The sequence below is a fragment of the Phyllobates terribilis genome, unplaced genomic scaffold (genome assembly GCF_046119375.1).
Source record: "Phyllobates terribilis strain yellow unplaced genomic scaffold, ASM4611937v1 Scaffold_12__6_contigs__length_324123572, whole genome shotgun sequence".
NCBI lineage: Eukaryota > Metazoa > Chordata > Amphibia > Anura > Dendrobatidae > Phyllobates > Phyllobates terribilis.
In genome coordinates, this window is record NW_027362772.1 from 316,297,254 (window position 1) to 316,314,260 (window position 17,007).

General features: G+C 46.6%; 1 protein-coding gene across 1 annotated transcript; it reads right to left on the reverse strand.

Annotated features, from left to right (window-relative positions):
* Positions 1–10,915: 10,915 nt before the first annotated feature.
* KCNJ1 (potassium inwardly rectifying channel subfamily J member 1) lies at positions 10,916–12,628 on the reverse strand. Its single transcript, XM_073655475.1, has one exon. The coding sequence runs from the start codon at positions 12,532–12,534 to the stop codon at positions 11,413–11,415; it is 1,122 nt and encodes a 373-aa protein (XP_073511576.1). The 5' UTR covers positions 12,535–12,628; the 3' UTR covers positions 10,916–11,412.
* Between the last annotated feature and the right edge of the window lie 4,379 nt (positions 12,629–17,007).

Sequence of the window (17,007 nt, forward strand, 5' to 3'; positions counted from 1 at the left end):
TCGTTTTTTATTTCTTTTTTTTACCGTGTTCACTAAAGGGGTTAACTAGTGGGACAGTTTTGTAGATCAGGTCGTTCCGGACACGGCGATACCAAATATGTGTACTTTTATTGCTTTATTTCTTTTCATTATTTATTTATGGGTACAATACATCTTTTTTTTTTTTGGATTATTATTTTTCATATTTTTACAATTTTAATTTTTATATTTTTTTCACTTTCTGACCTTTTTATTAATTTTGCATATTGTCCCACTATGGGACTTTCACTTTTTGCAGCCTGATAGGCTGTATAGCATAGAAAGCAGCAGCTCCCCTATGCCATGAAGCCTGTCAGCGCTGCACAGGGAGAAGTTACTTTGGTCGCGCACTGCGCATGACCAAAGTAACTTCCTGCCTCCTGGTGACCCGGATGTTGTCATGATGACATCGGGTCACCATGAGAACATCCGGGACCGGACTCAGACGCCACGGGATGCCGGCAGAGAAGGTAAGTATTGCTTTTTTCGGGGGTTAATGTGCAGGGAGCGATGCAGGACCGCTCCTGGCACATAGCGCCGGTGTGTCAGCTGTGACAGTCAGCTGACACCTGGCGGCGATCTAGCCTGCACCGCTTGTGAGCCCAGGAGATGTGGTATGATCAGACCATGTTCCTGCCCGGTCAGACATTACACCGTACACAGCAGGGGCATATCTATAAGATTATCTCAGCACGGGGGCATTTTATTTTAATGCAATTCAATTGTGGAAATTATTATTATTCCAAGATCTATTTCTTTAAAATTAACTTTTGCTCGTGGGAAGACCCCTTTAATATGTGTGTGGCAATTTCAAAGCATGTTGCTATTGTTTTTCACTGACATTCTTTCAGTGAAAAAAAAAAAAGCGTGCGTCAGCCCTGCCCCATGAATAACCTTGGTCCAAGTACTATCTGATGACAAATCGGACAGCAACGTATATGCTGGTGTGAGCGATGCCTTCTAGAATGGTGCTGTGAGATTATTGCGCCATGAGTGTGCTGACTTGCTGCTGTCATTATACTGGATTTCTACCTTTTTACTGTATTAGCAGTTGTCATCTGCAAACTGTAAATCCTCTGTCACTAAAGAGCGGGATTATAATCTGCACTGCTGTAATCTGGGTGGGAGCCCCAAATGTGATATAGAAAGAGAATATCTATAACCCAGTATAGTACAACCCTCCGTGCACTTCTCTTGTTACTTAAACCCTCCTTGTACAATATAAATTTCCAATACTATACTTTTTTTTTTTTTTTTTAAACTTTGAGGCAGTGTGCCCACGATGCGTTTTTTAAGTGTTTCCTCAGCGGTAAAAACACTGCAGAAACGCTTAAAAAATGCATGGTAGAAGGTCTGCCATGTTCCCCAATGATAATCCTCATCTGCTGTGCACATGATGCGGAAATTTCCGCTGCGGATTATCATTGCGGAAAAAAACGCAGCGCTACCAATTATTTTGCGGAAGCACGGCGTTTTCGCCGCCATTGACTTTCATTGAATCGCTTGGAATCCGCATCACTGCATCTGTACATGCGGAATCCATGCGTTTCAATGTGCGGATGGTACCCGGGTGTGGAGGACAGGAGACTCTCCTCCGGACCCGGGTACCATAGAACCTGTGCAAAAAAGAATAAAATAAAAAATATACATTATACTTACCTTCCGATGGCCCCCGCAGTCTTGCTGCGCTTGTCTTCACTTGCCGGCAGCTCGCGATGGACTGGAGGACCTGCGCTGATGTCATAGTCATGTGACGGCAGGTCCTTCAGTGTACCGCGAGCTGTCGGCAAGCCAGGACGGAGCGAAGCAAGACTGCGGGGGCCATCGGAAGGTAAGTATAGATTTATTTTTTACCATTCTTTTACAGTCACACTATATATGCCGGTTGCCGGTTACATGGATTTATATTGTGTGACCAAGTTGTCAAGCACTTTCCAAGTGATGCTAAAATCTCTTGATAACCCGCATGCAGAAATGCAAGTGAAGAACGCTTCACATCCGCATGTCCCTGGCAGGAAAATGCTTGTACAATCCACACGGACAATCCACATGCACAATCCACATGCACAATCCACATGCACAATCCGCACGCACAATCCGCACGCACAATCCGCACGCACAATCCGCACGCACAATCCGCACGCACAATCCGCACGCACGGACAATCCACACGCACAATCCGCATGCACAATCCGCATGCACAATCCGCACGCACAATCCGCACGCACAATCCACACGGACAATCCGCACGCACAATCCGCACGGACAATCCACATGCACGGACAATCCACATGCACGGACAATCCGCATGCACGGACAATCCGCATGCACAATCCGCACGCACAATCCACACGCACGCACAATCCACATGCACAATCCGCACGCACAATCCACATGCACGGACAATCCACATGCACAATCCCCATGCACAATCCCCATGCACAATCCGCACGCACAATCCACATGCACAATCCCCATGCACAATCCCCATGCACAATCCGCACGCACAATCCACATGTACAATCCGCACGCACAATCCACATGTACAATCCGCACGCACAATCCACATGCACGGACAATCCACATGCACGGACAATCCGCATGCACGGACAATCCGCATGCACAATCCGCACGCACAATCCACACGCACGCACAATCCACATGCACAATCCGCACGCACAATCCACATGCACGGACAATCCACATGCACAATCCCCATGCACAATCCCCATGCACAATCCGCACGCACAATCCACATGCACAATCCCCATGCACAATCCCCATGCACAATCCGCACGCACAATCCACATGTACAATCCGCACGCACAATCCACATGTACAATCCGCACGCACAATCCACATATACAATCCGCACGGACAATCCACATGTACAATCCGCACGCACAATCCACATGTACAATCCGCACGGACAATCCACATGTACAATCCGCATGCGTTTTTTCTGCCAGGGAGATGCAGAAACGCTCAGGAAAAAATCCGTAGCATTTCTGCATCGTGGGCACATAGCCTTAAAGGGATTTTCTGTTTTTTTTGGAAACCCCTCTTCCTGGGCTGCAGATGTTTAAAAAACAACCAAACTGTTCTTTCCTCCCCCTCCCCGGGTCCAGCGCTGAGTCTCTGCCGTTTCTTTTCGTGTCTTATTGTCTGCAGATCAGATTCCTTCCTTCCACAATCCTTGGCCTCTCGTGTTCTTCTCTTCCATTTAGATGGAAGACACTGTCTCTTGGCTGCCAGGAGTCATCCTCTCTGGGCGCGTGAACCTGCATTTCTCATTCACTGAGTGTTAATGGCTAACCAATGCCTCCGTGATGTCGCTGAGTGTATCTTGCACCCTCTCTGATGTTGATAGAGGGACTGAAATAGCTGCCAAAACCTTCTCTGCTGCTCTGGTGTTGGATGATAACAAGTTACTTCAGCTCGGGCCATTATCTTGCCAGTCAACTTGTATTGTAAAGGCAGAAGTAAACCTGGTAATCTCGGGCCATGCTCTCCCGCACACTAATCACTGGTGCACGTTGGTGATGTCTAATATTAGTGCTGCTGCTGGTACATTTGATTGACGCTTGCTTCCTTTAGTCGAGTATATATATATATATAGTAGTATTCCTGCCATTGATATGTGTTCATGTGAGAGCACTAAAGCTTTTCTGTGTATTTGTACTGAATAATGTCCAAATATAATCTTATGTCTGACACTAAGTTGCAGACAGGCCATTGGAACTTTCTTGGTACTTAAAGCTATTTTATATGTGCATCTTTTGCAATTTCGTTTTTTTATTGCTGCAAATTGTAATGCAGAAAATTATTGCTGAAGGAGAATACCTTAGGTGTCCCTCACAAAGCTGAACCATGTGCATGCAGCGTATATGGCTTCCTGACATGCGGCACTTTTTTTTTTTTAGTATATTACTGTATAGCGGCATCATATTCTCTCCTAAAAGTAACACTTCTAGGGGTACGTTATGTCTGTAACCAATCATCCAATGATACCTGCCCTGATTCTTAGTGGATTCTGTACCAAACTGACCGTTCTTTAATTGGAGGCGCGTATAGGTAAAGTAGGGCTCCGTCTACCTCTGTGGGCGCCTTATTACGACACATGGAGCCCTTATTCTCCATCTGTTATATCTCTGTATGTCTTGATAAAAATGAAAGTCTATTTCTTTTTTTTTTTTTATTGTTGAAACGTTTGACTTCTCTTCTCAGAAACGTGTTGCAAAGTTACTTTCTTTTCCCCCCTATGTCTGTCTATGGGGTCAGAGCCCGTTTTGTGCTGCGAGCAATCTTAGAACATTTTTTTTCTTCCCTACTGTGTAAAAAGTAGCCACTTACGTGTAAACTGAGTATTGCCTACATCGGTTTTATCGCCCTTCATCATCTGAAATTCATTTAGCGTCTCGTACGTGTAACCCGTGTGTAGCGAGGACTGAATATTCTGGAAAGATCCAGTTGTTTCTTGTTTGAGGTTCTTGCATAATCTGTAACGGATTTAGCTCCTAATTGTCTTGTTGGTTTCTGGGAGGGTTTCACATGTCCTGTGGAGGATCTATGGCCAGATGAGAGTCCTTGCACTTTTTGGGTGCAGTCAGATGGCCGTATAAATCGGACTGCAATGCACGGACTGGCCGGTGGCTCTCCCAATCAGAGTGTGACCACTTCATATATTTCTCACACTCAGGTCAGAAGAGCCATGGCCAGTCTGAGCATTGTGGTCCGATTTATGCGGCATGCTGACTGCGCCCTTATTGATAGCCATCCTCAGCGAGCTCGATTATCTGACTTTCATATGGTCCATGTAGACCGACCAGTTTGTCTGGTAACAAGCGCTGTTCAGCTATATACAGTTTGATTAGCACTTATTTACTGGTCCGTACACCGGCCGGCCAATTACTGAAGGGAATAGAACGACTATTAATATTCTCTCTTCTTTCCCCATACATGTTAGCCTGTTTACACGGTGCTCATAACAATACTTTATGCCGCCATTGAAATCGCGTCATCTGTCGAACGAGCATATTGCTCATTTATTGGGTAACTGCTGCCATTTTTACGCAGACTGATAACTGGGACAGTGTTCTTACAAACGCTTCTTCACCGATTGTCGGCTTGTCTATATGCACCTTAAGGCTTTGTTCACACTGGTGCAAGTTGGTTATATATTTCTGTTCCAGCATAGGAAATATGAAAAATGGCGGCAGTGCTTGACACCTGAGTCGCATGAGACCCAATTACCTATAATATTTGGGCTACGCAATGATATTAGCTGCAACACGGATCATGCAACCAAAAATCACTCTGTGCCACTGCAACATTGTGACTCACGAGGTAGCCCTGCAACATTGTGACTCACGAGGTAGCCCTGCAACATTGTGACTCACGAGGTAGCCCTGCAACATTGTGACTCACGAGGAAGCCCTGCAACATTGTGACTCACGAGGAAGCCCTGCAACATTGTGACTCACGAGGAAGCCCTGCAACATTGTGACTCACGAGGAAGCCCTGCAACATTGTGACTCACGAGGTAGCCCTGCAACATTGTGACTCACGAGGTAGCCCTGCAACATTGTGACTCACGAGGAAGCCCTGCAACATTGTGACTCACGAGGAAGCCCTGCAACATTGTGACTCACGAGGTAGCCCTGCAATATTGTGACTCACGAGGTAGCCCTGCAACATTGTGACTCACGAGGTAGCCCTGCAACATTGTGACTCACGAGGAAGCCCTGCAACATTGTGACTCACGAGGAAGCCCTGCAACATTGTGACTCACGAGGAAGCCCTGCAACATTGTGACTCACGAGGAAGCCCTGCAACATTGTGACTCACGAGGAAGCCCTGCAACATTGTGACTCACGAGGAAGCCCTGCAACATTGTGACTCACGAGGAAGCCCTGCAACATTGTGACTCACATTGTGACTCACGAGGTAGCCCTGCAACATTGTGACTCACGAGGTAGCCCTGCAACATTGTGACTCACGAGGTAGCCCTGCAACATTGTGACTCACGAGTAAGCCCTGCAAAATTGTGACTCACGAGGAAGCCCTGCAACATTGTGACTCACGAGGAAGCCCTGCAACATTGTGACTCACGAGGAAGCCCTGCAACATTGTGACTCACGAGGTAGCCCTGCAACATTGTGACTCACATTCTGACTCACGAGGTAGCCCTGCAACATTGTGACTCACGAGGTAGCCCTGCAACATTGTGACTCACGAGTAAGCCCTGCAACATTGTGACTCACGAGGAAGCCCTGCAACATTGTGACTCACGAGGAAGCCCTGCAACATTGTGACTCACGAGGTAGCCCTGCAACATTGTGACTCACATTGTGACTCACGAGGTAGCCCTGCAACATTGTGACTCACGAGGTAGCCCTGCAACATTGTGACTCACGAGGAAGCCCTGCAACATTGTGACTCACGAGGAAGCCCTGCAACATTGTGACTCACGAGGTAGCCCTGCAACATTGTGACTCACGAGGAAGCCCTGCAACATTGTGACTCACGAGGTAGCCCTGCAACATTGTGACTCACGAGGAAGCCCTGCAACATTGTGACTCACGAGGTAGCCCTGCAACATTGTGACTCACGAGGTAGCCCTGCAACATTGTGACTCACGAGGTAGCCCTGCAACATTGTGACTCACGAGGTAGCCCTGCAACATTGTGACTCACGAGGTAGCCCTGCAACATTGTGACTCACGAGGAAGCCCTGCAACATTGTGACTCACGAGGAAGCCCTGCAACATTGTGACTCACGAGGAAGCCCTGCAACATTGTGACTCACGAGGTAGCCCGGCAAGCAGATCGCAAAAAGTCAGAACCAGTGGGATGTTTTGTGACTTGCTTGTCAAGGTTGTAACATCTTGCAGGTCGCAATGCGACACCGTTCACCAGCAAACGGACATCGAGTGATCTGTGTCATGTAGCCCCAGCCTAAAGGGGCTGGTCAGGTTTCTCATATGGTGGATTTTATTTTACCCAAACAAATAGCACAACAATAGTCTGCAGCAGATGTCAACAGAGCCTTAATGGCAACATAAAATAGAGGGAAAAAACAATTGTGTCAGTGAGTATATCAATGTATAATTGGAAGAGGCAACTCCGTCCATTAAAGGATTAGATGTAGCAGAAAAATTTGCTGACACCTTAAACTTTACCTGTTCTATAACTGTGTTGCCAAAATGAAAGTGACCCGTTTCTGTGCTGATGTTGTATAGTACTATACTGCAATTACATGGCGCTCATGCTGCACTTATTCTATGGATCTGGGTTTCCATTGTAGACGGTGGAAAGATCTCCAGATATTACAGTGTATAAGACTTGACCTGTTCAGTGCTGAATATTCGTGATGACTAATGCTGGTATGGAAGACACTGTATTGGCAGGAGAATGCCGGCTGTGCTCCTGAAATAAAAAAAGAAATCTAGATCTGTGCACAGGTAATTGTAGACCTGTCTCTAATCTCCTCTCCATCTCATAACTGGTGGATCTCTTGGCCTCCTCTTATCTAATCCGCTGTTTCTCTGATAACTCCCTTCTTCCCTTCTTAGGCTATGTGCCCACGTAGCAGATTTGATGCAGAGCGTTTTTGCCTCTCTCTGGCAGATTTACATGCGTTTTTTTCTGCCAGAGAGAAGCGTTTTCGCATGCGTTTTTTCAAGCAGTTTTCCAAGCGATTTTAGCATCACTTGGAAAGTGCTTGTCAAGTTGGTCACACTATATAAATCCATGCAACCGGCATATATAGTGTGACCAAGTAATAGTTAAAAAAAAGAATAAGAATGGTAAAAAATAAAAAAAAAAGCTTATACTCCCCTTCCGGTGTCTTCCCGGTGTCATCTCTGCTGTGTCCGATCTCTTGCAATGCTCGCGGTGGTGTGAAGGACCTGCGGTGACGTCATTGAGTCATGTGATGGGTCACATGACTCAGTGACATCATGGCAAGTCCTTCACAACAGCGCAAGCATTGCAAGAGACCGGACGGCGTGGACAAAACACCAGGAGGACATCGGAAGGTGAGTATAAATTTTATTTTTTATTTTAAATTCTTTTTTTTACAGTTTCTATGGTACCCGGGTCCGGAGGAGAGTCTCCTGTCCTCCACACCCGGGTACCATCCGCACATTAGAACGCGCCAGTTACACAAGTACAGATGCAGTCTTGCGGAATTGGCGCGTTCTAATGCAAGTCAATGGCGGTGATTACGCTGCTTGTCTGCAAAATTAATAGACATGCTGCGTATTTTTGAGCGCAGCATAAACGCTGCGGAAAAATACGCAGCATGGGCATTGAAAGTGCGTAATTGCATTGGAGACCATGGGGGAAGGTTTACCAAGCGTTTCCCAAGCGTTTACGCTGCGGACATTCCGCAGCGTAAACGCTTGAAAAACGCATCGTGGGCGCACAGCCTTTCTCTCCCCCCCAACATTATCTGTCGGAGGAGAGTCAGGAGGTCCCCATACACATTAGACTGTAGGCCAGTATCAAAGGGTGCGTGATTCTAATGTATTTGTGGGCCAGAATAAATACAGAATATTATTGGGACGGGTATTTATGATGGCTGGAGACATGCGGCTCTGAGCTATTATTTTGGTTTTAAGTGCATTATAATGTCTGACGGTGTCGTGTTATTAGGATAATTCCCCCCCCCGAGTTACTCACTGCACATTACACCGAGCATCAACTACTTACAGTATATCATTAGTCACTGGCTTATAATTATGAGGTGGACCGGCAGTGAATGCAGCTACAGCCATATATGTATAGATCTCCTTGGCTTAGTTACATTATTACTATAGTGGTAAACGTTTTATGAGTATTATTCCTACAATCTTCTGAAGTTCACCTTCTACAGTGCAGTTACACGTGTTAGTTTGTGTCAGCGCCTAAAGGTGAAGGCGTCTGCAAAACTGATGTGATGCATTGGCAATGTGTGAACATAGTAAATTACTGAGGCCGTCACATCAGTGGAATGTCCGACCGCGTATTCAGCTCCCGGGGGGCACAACAGGCCTGCAATAAAGTCACTCGCACACACGTCTGCAATTAAAGTGGCTGTGAATGTCAATCAATGAATTAATCATCTAATTAAAAGATTAATTTTCCAGTGTATTGCTGATGACACTACATATAATGGTAATATAATGTTTATTTATTTATTTTGCAAAGCATTGCAGTAAAACACAATAGCACACGACTATTGATAGATCATTTTATAGCATTACTTTTCATAATAATAATCTTTATTTTTATATAGTGCCAACATATTCCGCAGCGCTTTATATATATTATCATCACTGTCCCCATTGGGGCTCATAATCTACATTCCCTATCAGTATGTCTTTTTTTTGGAGTATGGGAGGAAACCCGCACAAACACGGGGAGAACATACAAGCTCCTTGCAGATGTTGTCCTTGGTGGGATTTGAGCCCAGAACTCCAGCGCTGCAAAGCTGCAGTGCTAACCACTGAGCCACCATACAGTGCTAACCAATGAGCCACCATACAGTGCTAACCACTGAGCCACCATACAGTGCTAACCACTAAGCCACTGTGCCGCCCAATCATACATTACATCCATGTTTAGCCTCAGTTCTGCGGTGACATTAAAGTGACAAGTGACACTGAAATCACAGCACACATTGCAACGTTGGATGCAACAATTTCCAATGATGTTACCTTGTGACCACGGCACAATGTTTTTAAATATGTTTGATTTTTTTATACCTGGTCGAAAGTTGCACGCTCCTCACTTGGCATAGGCTTCAATGCGTGTGCACTTGTCTGCCACTTGGTGGTTTTATTTACAGGAAAATCCGAGCTACTTTCCGGAGAGCTGCGGTTACATGACACATAGTAGCCCTGGCCTTATAGTACAGCCCTGTAAGATGGATACAGAAGTCTCTAAAGAACCCATTTCATTAACCCATTAAGTGATATGGTCTCACCATACAGTGTATTTATTTGACCTCCACTATAATATACAATGGGAATCCTTTGGGTTTTCTTTTCCTGTGGAGTTTACATTGCAGCCTTTATATGTATTAAGAAAATACTGATGATTCCTGTGTCTAATGATACGTCTGCTCTGCTGCTATCTATAGATCACAAAGTATTTTGTTTTCTTAATTGCCTTTTACTTTTTATCTGATAATGCAATTTTAGAAAAGGCTTATCGACAAGCATCCGTCACTCTTCTCCCTGCCGGATATAGTGTAGCACAGGTGTGCATGCTGCAGGATTACTAAAGTGCGGTAATTCTGCATTCCTACGAGTGCTAAACATAGGTTGGATTCCTAAAATGAAAAAACCTGGAGGTCTGAACTGAAACGTAAGTTGATGTGCATGCAAAATGTAAATGCATGTTCACACAAGGCCATTAAACAGAGAGAAACCAAAAACAAGAAAAATACCCAAATAACTGGAAGTAAATGGATAGATCGCACAGTGCAAAATAATAATAAATAATAAAGGGTATTTAGTTAACATAATTTTGATCAAAATAATGTAAAAGCCATCCCGCCACGTCACGGCGACCCTTATGGGACAGTTCTAACTCTAATATTAAAAACAATAAAATTAAATAAATATAAAAGGGTGTGGCCGCCCTTTGTCTGAGCTGAGACGCTCATTCTGCCTCAGACTTATGCTTACACTAGGGATCCAGTCTCTCTGCCCTTTTCCATATGTATGTCACTTGACAAATGGTAAGGTTTTTAATATTAGCGTTAGGACTGTCCCATAAGGGTTGCCGTGACGTGGCGGGATGGCTTTTACATTATTTTGATCAAAATTATGTTAACTAAATACCCTTTATTATTTATTATTATTTTTGCACTGTGCGATCTATCCATTTACTTCCAGTTATTTGGGTATTTTGTCTTGTTTTTGGTTTCTCTCTGGATTCCTAAAATGTATATCCCTGGGCAGCAAATTTCTGCTCACTGTAGCTTTAAGGGACTGTGAAATGAATAGGACCGGTGTATATATGAATATATATTGATTTATACTAAATGCAAGTATGCCATATTGAACACAACGTACGCAGATGTCCGCATATTTTGCTTTCTGTAATACATAAATTGTGATTTTTGTGCTCTTCTTAAAATATTGTGGTAATAGTATGAGAAATACTTATAAAAGATATAATAATTTTTACACTTAATATATATATATATTGATAAGGTTGTTAGTGTATTGTATGATTTTGTAAGCCCCCATTTAGTTGACTGATATTTAATGAGACATTTGAGGATCGGTTATGTATATTTTGCTTTCTCATAGAGAAGTTTTACAATCGGTTCATGTGGACTCTTTCTAGCTCCTCATGGTAAAACATACCCCCTCCCAGAAAAAAAAAAACAGCCAAGCCTTTACATTTTGGTGTCGCTGGCTCCGGCGGTCTCTGAAATCTCTGTGACGCTGAAGGCAGGGTTGTCATAGCCCACCTTAAGCTTGATTTTGGCCTCTCTCTCATTGTACATACATAATGCACAGTGGGGAGTCTCCACCTCAATAGTCTTGCTGAAATTACTGAAGTCTACGCGATACTTTCCTTCCTTGGTTTTTGACACGATTGGAGCAAATCTAAACCCCCAGAGCACTTCTTCAGGGATGTAAGAAGTGCGGACCTGACAGGTGGCACTTGTGGCCTCCACCGTGCCATCTAGAAAGACCACAAGCTCAAAATCATGTTGTAATAAAGTCTCTGCTGACATCTCAAAGAAAGGGCTGCTTTTATCAATCACATGGTAAATTGTCAGCGGAGACACAAAAAAGAGGTTCTCGTTTCCTGCATCCACTACGAACTCAATATTGACTTGATCTAAGATGATTGTCTCCCCCTCCGGGGTGAGCGTTGTTTTCAGCAGTTTTCCATAAATATGACTCCCGATTAGAAGGCTTTTCCTGAGATTTGCCACTCGGATAAGCAGACACAGCTTTCCCCCTCTCTTACTAATTACCGCGTTCTTGCTGAAAGTTATCGTCTTTCCTCTCTTTTTGGGTCTGGAGATTTTAGCTAGGATGGCTCCACACATGAAAGAGTTAATAATGACCCCCAAAATTGACTGGGCGACCAGCAGGAATATAGCTGTCCCGCACTGCTCCGTCACGCAGCGAAAGCCATAGCCGATGGTGACTTGGGTTTCCAAAGAGAAGAGAAACGAAGAAGTCAGTCCATTGATATTTTCAACACACGGTGTGTGATTAGCTGGAGGGTCAAACTCCGGAAGGTCTTTGTGTAAGTAGGCGACGGCGTACCACAACAAGCCAAACAGGAACCAGCTCCCCAGAAAGGCTGAGATGAAGATGGTCATCTTGTACCTCCATTTCAGGTCTAGGACGGTGGTCCAGATGTCAGCCAGGAACGCGACCTGTTCTTCCACATTACCAAACTCAATGTTGCATCTTCCATCCTTGGACACCAATCGTGCCCGGCGACGCTTGTTTTCTTTGAGGTGGATGTTGAAGGTCTTCCTGAGGTAGGAGAGCATACTGTCCTAGAGTCAATTCCACCTGCAATGACAGGGATAATATCAGTCTGACAAGTTGTCACAGGATGACAGGACTGTGATGTGCCGGATCAGCGATTATATATTACACAAAGTAAACTACTGGGATTGATGCCAAAGTTTTTGGTGCTCGGTATTGCTGCTCTTCCTGTTCATCAACATCCAAGTAAACATTGGTAATCTCGACCTATAGGGATGGTGCCCGGCCTCGCTGGATCTCTGACGTTTCTGACAGTATAAAGTCTATTTCTAGATGCATACCAAACAAATGTTGTTTTCTTGTACTTATTTCTTGCATAGATTTTGCAATTTTGGACCGAATGACTCCTAAGTTCTAAGATCATCACAGAAGTTATATTTTTACTTCTCCCCGTGGATGGGGCACTGGGGACGACCTGATAACCGCTTTTTGATTAACATGTACTATACATTTAATGATTGCAGAGTCAAGTTAATGGTTATTTCCGTCCTTACGGGGCTTGTTGGTGGAATCGGAATCGTCCTGCCGGTGATTTAAGAAATTACTGGCCTGCACTATTTCTTATTCAGTGTTGGCCACGCCATCCTTTCTCTACTGGTGGTCCTCCTTGGCTGTAGATGCTTTGTTAACCCTATAAAGATCATTATGTAGAATGCTGTATTGACCTTTTCTATCGTTAGATCTACTGTCTAGGTCATGCCCTAACTGAGTAACTACAGGGTGGGCCATGTATATGGATACACCTAAATTAAATGGGAATGGTTGGTGATCTCAACTTACTGTTTATGGCACATTAGTATATAGGAGGGGGGAAAGTTTTCCAGATGGGTGGTGACCATGGCGGCCATTTTGAATTCGGCCATTTTGGATCCAACTTTATTTTTTTCAATGGGAAGAGGGTCATGTGACACATAAAACTTATTGAGAATTTCATAAGAAAAACAATGGTGTGCTTGGTTTTAACATAAACTTGTAAAAAACTCATGAAAGAATAAAGTTATGACCACTTATAACATGTGTTCAAAGTGCTGCCCATTGTGTTGGATTGTCAATGCAATCCTCTTCTCCCACTCTTGACACACTGATGGCAACACCGCAGAAGAAATGCTAGCACAGGCTTCCAGGATCCATTGTTTCAGATGCTTAAGATTGACACCATCAGACAAAGCTTTTCCCTAAAGTCCCCCCAGCCCCTCCTCATATCTACTCAATCCTACTCCTCCAAAACCAGCTTCTCCACCATTACGGAAGATCAACTTTCCTCTTTACTCTCCATGTCATACCTCACCAGCTGTGAACTTGACCCATTCCCATCCCACCTCATTCCTAACCTTACCACAGTCTTCATCCCAACCCTAACCCACCACTTCAACATGTCACTAACAACTAGTGTCTTCCCCTCATGCTTCAAACATGCCTCAATCACACCCATCCTCAAAAAGCCCTCCCTTGACCCATCCTCTTTGACTAGCTATAGTCCCATATCACTTCTCCCCTTTGCCTCAAAACTACTGGAACAACACGTCCATCTTGAGCTGTCCTCCCACCTCTCCTCCTGCTCCCTCTTTGACCGCCTACAATCTGGCTTCTGACCGCATCACTCCACTGAAACTGCCCTGACTAAAGTCACCAACGACCTACTAACTGCCAAATCCAAGCGACACTACTCTGTCCTCCTCCTCCTCCTCCTGGACCTGTCCTCCTCCTCCTTGACCTGTCATCTGCCTTCAACACAGTGGACCATTCCCTCTTACTACAGATTCTCTAATCTCTCAGCATCACAGACTTGGCCCTATCCTGGATCTCCTCATACCTAACAGACCGGACATTCAGTGTCTCCCAGTCACACACCACCTCCTCATCTCGCCCCCTATGTGTCGGAGTCCCCCAAGGCTCAGTTCTAGGACCCCTGCTCTTCTCCATCTACACCTTCGGCCTGGGACAGCTCATAGTCTCACGGCTTTCATTATCACCTCTATGCTGACGACACACAGATCTACCTCTCTGGACCTGATATCACCTCCTTACTAACCAAAATCCCACAATGTCTGTCTGCTATTTCATCCTTCTTCTTTGCTAGATTTATAAAACTTAACATGGATAAAACTGAATTCATCATCTTTCCTCCATCCCATTCAACCCCCCCAACTGACCTATCCATCAACGTCAATGGCTGCCCACTCTCCCAGTCCCTCAAGCTCACTGCCTCGGGTAACTCTGGACTCTAATCTCTCTTTCAAACCACATATCCAAGTCCTTTCCACTTCCTGTTGACTCCAACTCAAAAATATCTCCCGGATCCGCACATTTCTCAGCAAAGACTCTGCAAAAACATTAGTGCGTGCCCTCATCATCTCCTGCCTCGACTACTGCAACCTCCTGCTCTGTGGTCTCTCCTCTAACACTCTCGCACCCCTCCAATCTATCCTAAACTCTGCTGCCCGACTAATCCACCTGTCCCCCAGCTACTCCCTGGCCTCTGCCCTCTGGCAATCCCTTCACTGGCTCCACATTATCCAGAGACTCCAGTTCAAAACCCTAACCATGGCATACATAGCCATCCACAACCTGTCTCCTGCATACATCTGTGACCTAGTCTCCCAGTACATACCTGCACGCAACCTCCGATCCTCACAAGATCTCCTTCTCTACTCCCCTCTCATCTCCTCTTCCCACAATCGCATACAAGATTTCTCCCGTGCTTCCCCCCCTACTCTGGAACTCTCTACCCCAACATATCAGACTCTCGCCGACCGTGGAAACCTTCAAAAGGAGCCTGAAGACCCACCTCTTCCGACAACCTGCAGTAACCACCGCTCCACCATACCGCTGCACGACCAGCTCTACCCTCACCTACTGTATCCTCACCCATCCCTTGTAGACTGTGAGCCCTCGTGGGCAGGGTCCTCTCTCCACCATACCGCTGCACGACCAGCTCTACCCTCACCTACTGTATCCTCACCCATCCCTTGTAGACTGTGAGCCCTCGCAAGCAGGGTCCTCGCTCCACCATACCGCTGCACGACCAGCTCTACCCTCACCTACTGTATCCTCACCCATCCCTTGTAGACTGTGAGCCCTCGCGGGCAGGGTCCTCTCTCCTCCATACCGCTGCACGATCAGCTCTACCCTCACCTACTGTATCCTCACCCATGTCTTGTAGACTGTGAGCCCTCGCGGGCAGGGTCCTCGCTCCACCATACCGCTGCACGATCAGCTCTACCCTCACCTACTGTATCCTCACCCATCCCCTGTAGACTGTGAGCCCTCGCGGGCAGCGTCCTCGCTCCACCATACCGCTGCACGACCAGCTCTACCCTCACCTACTGTATCCTCACCCATCCCTTGTAGATTGTGAGTCCTCGCGGGCAGGGACCTCGCTCCACCATACCGCTGCACGACCAGCTCTACCCTCACCTACTGTATCCTCACCCATCCCTTGTAGACTGTGAGCCCTCGCGGGCAGGGTCCTCGCTCCACCATACCACTGCACGACCAGCTCTACCCTCACCTACTGTATCCTCACCCATCCCCTGTAGACTGTGAGCCCTCGCGGGCAGGGTCCTCGCTCCGCCATACCGCTGCACGACCAGCTCTACCCTCACCTACTGTATCCTCACCCATCCCTTGTAGACTGTGAGCCCTCGTGGGCAGGGACCTCGCTCCACCATACCGCTGCACGACCAGCTCTCCCGTCACCTACTGTATCCTCACCCATCCCTTGTAGACTGTGAGCCCTCGGGGGCAGGGTCCTCGCTCCACCATACCGCTGCACGACCAGCTCTACCCTCACCTACTGTATCCTCACCCATCCCTTGTAGACTGTGAGCCCTCGCGGGCAGGGTCCTCGCTCCACCATACCACTGCACGACCAGCTCTACCCTCACCTACTGTATCCTCACCCATCCCTTGTAGACTGTGAGCCCTCGCGGGCAGGGTCCTCGCTCCACCATACCACTGCACGACCAGCTCTACCCTCACCTACTGTATCCTCACCCATCCCCTGTAGACTGTGAGCCCTCGCGAGCAGGGTCCTCGCTCCACCATACCGCTGCACGACCAGCTCTACCCTCACCTACTGTATCCTCACCCATCCCCTGTAGACTGTGAGCCCTCGCGGGCAGGGTCCTCGCTCCACCATACCGCTGCACGACCAGCTCTACCCTCACCTACTGTATCCTCACCCATCCCTTGTAGACTGTGAGCCCTCGCGGGCAGGGACCTCGCTCCACCATACCGCTGCACGACCAGCTCTCCCGTCACCTACTGTATCCTCACCCATCCCTTGTAGACTGTGAGCCCTCGGGGGCAGGGTCCTCGCTCCACCATACCGCTGCACGACCAGCTCTACCCTCACCTACTGTATCCTCACCCATCCCTTGTAGACTGTGAGCCCTCGCGGGCAGGGTCCTCGCTCCACCATACCACTGCACGACCAGCTCTACCCTCACCTACTGTATCCTCACCCATCCCTT

Bases quoted from the DNA above. Each gene is read 5' to 3' on its own strand.
- KCNJ1 (XM_073655475.1), bottom strand. From the start codon at position 12,534: ATGCTCTCCTACCTCAGGAAGACCTTCAACATCCACCTCAAAGAAAAC.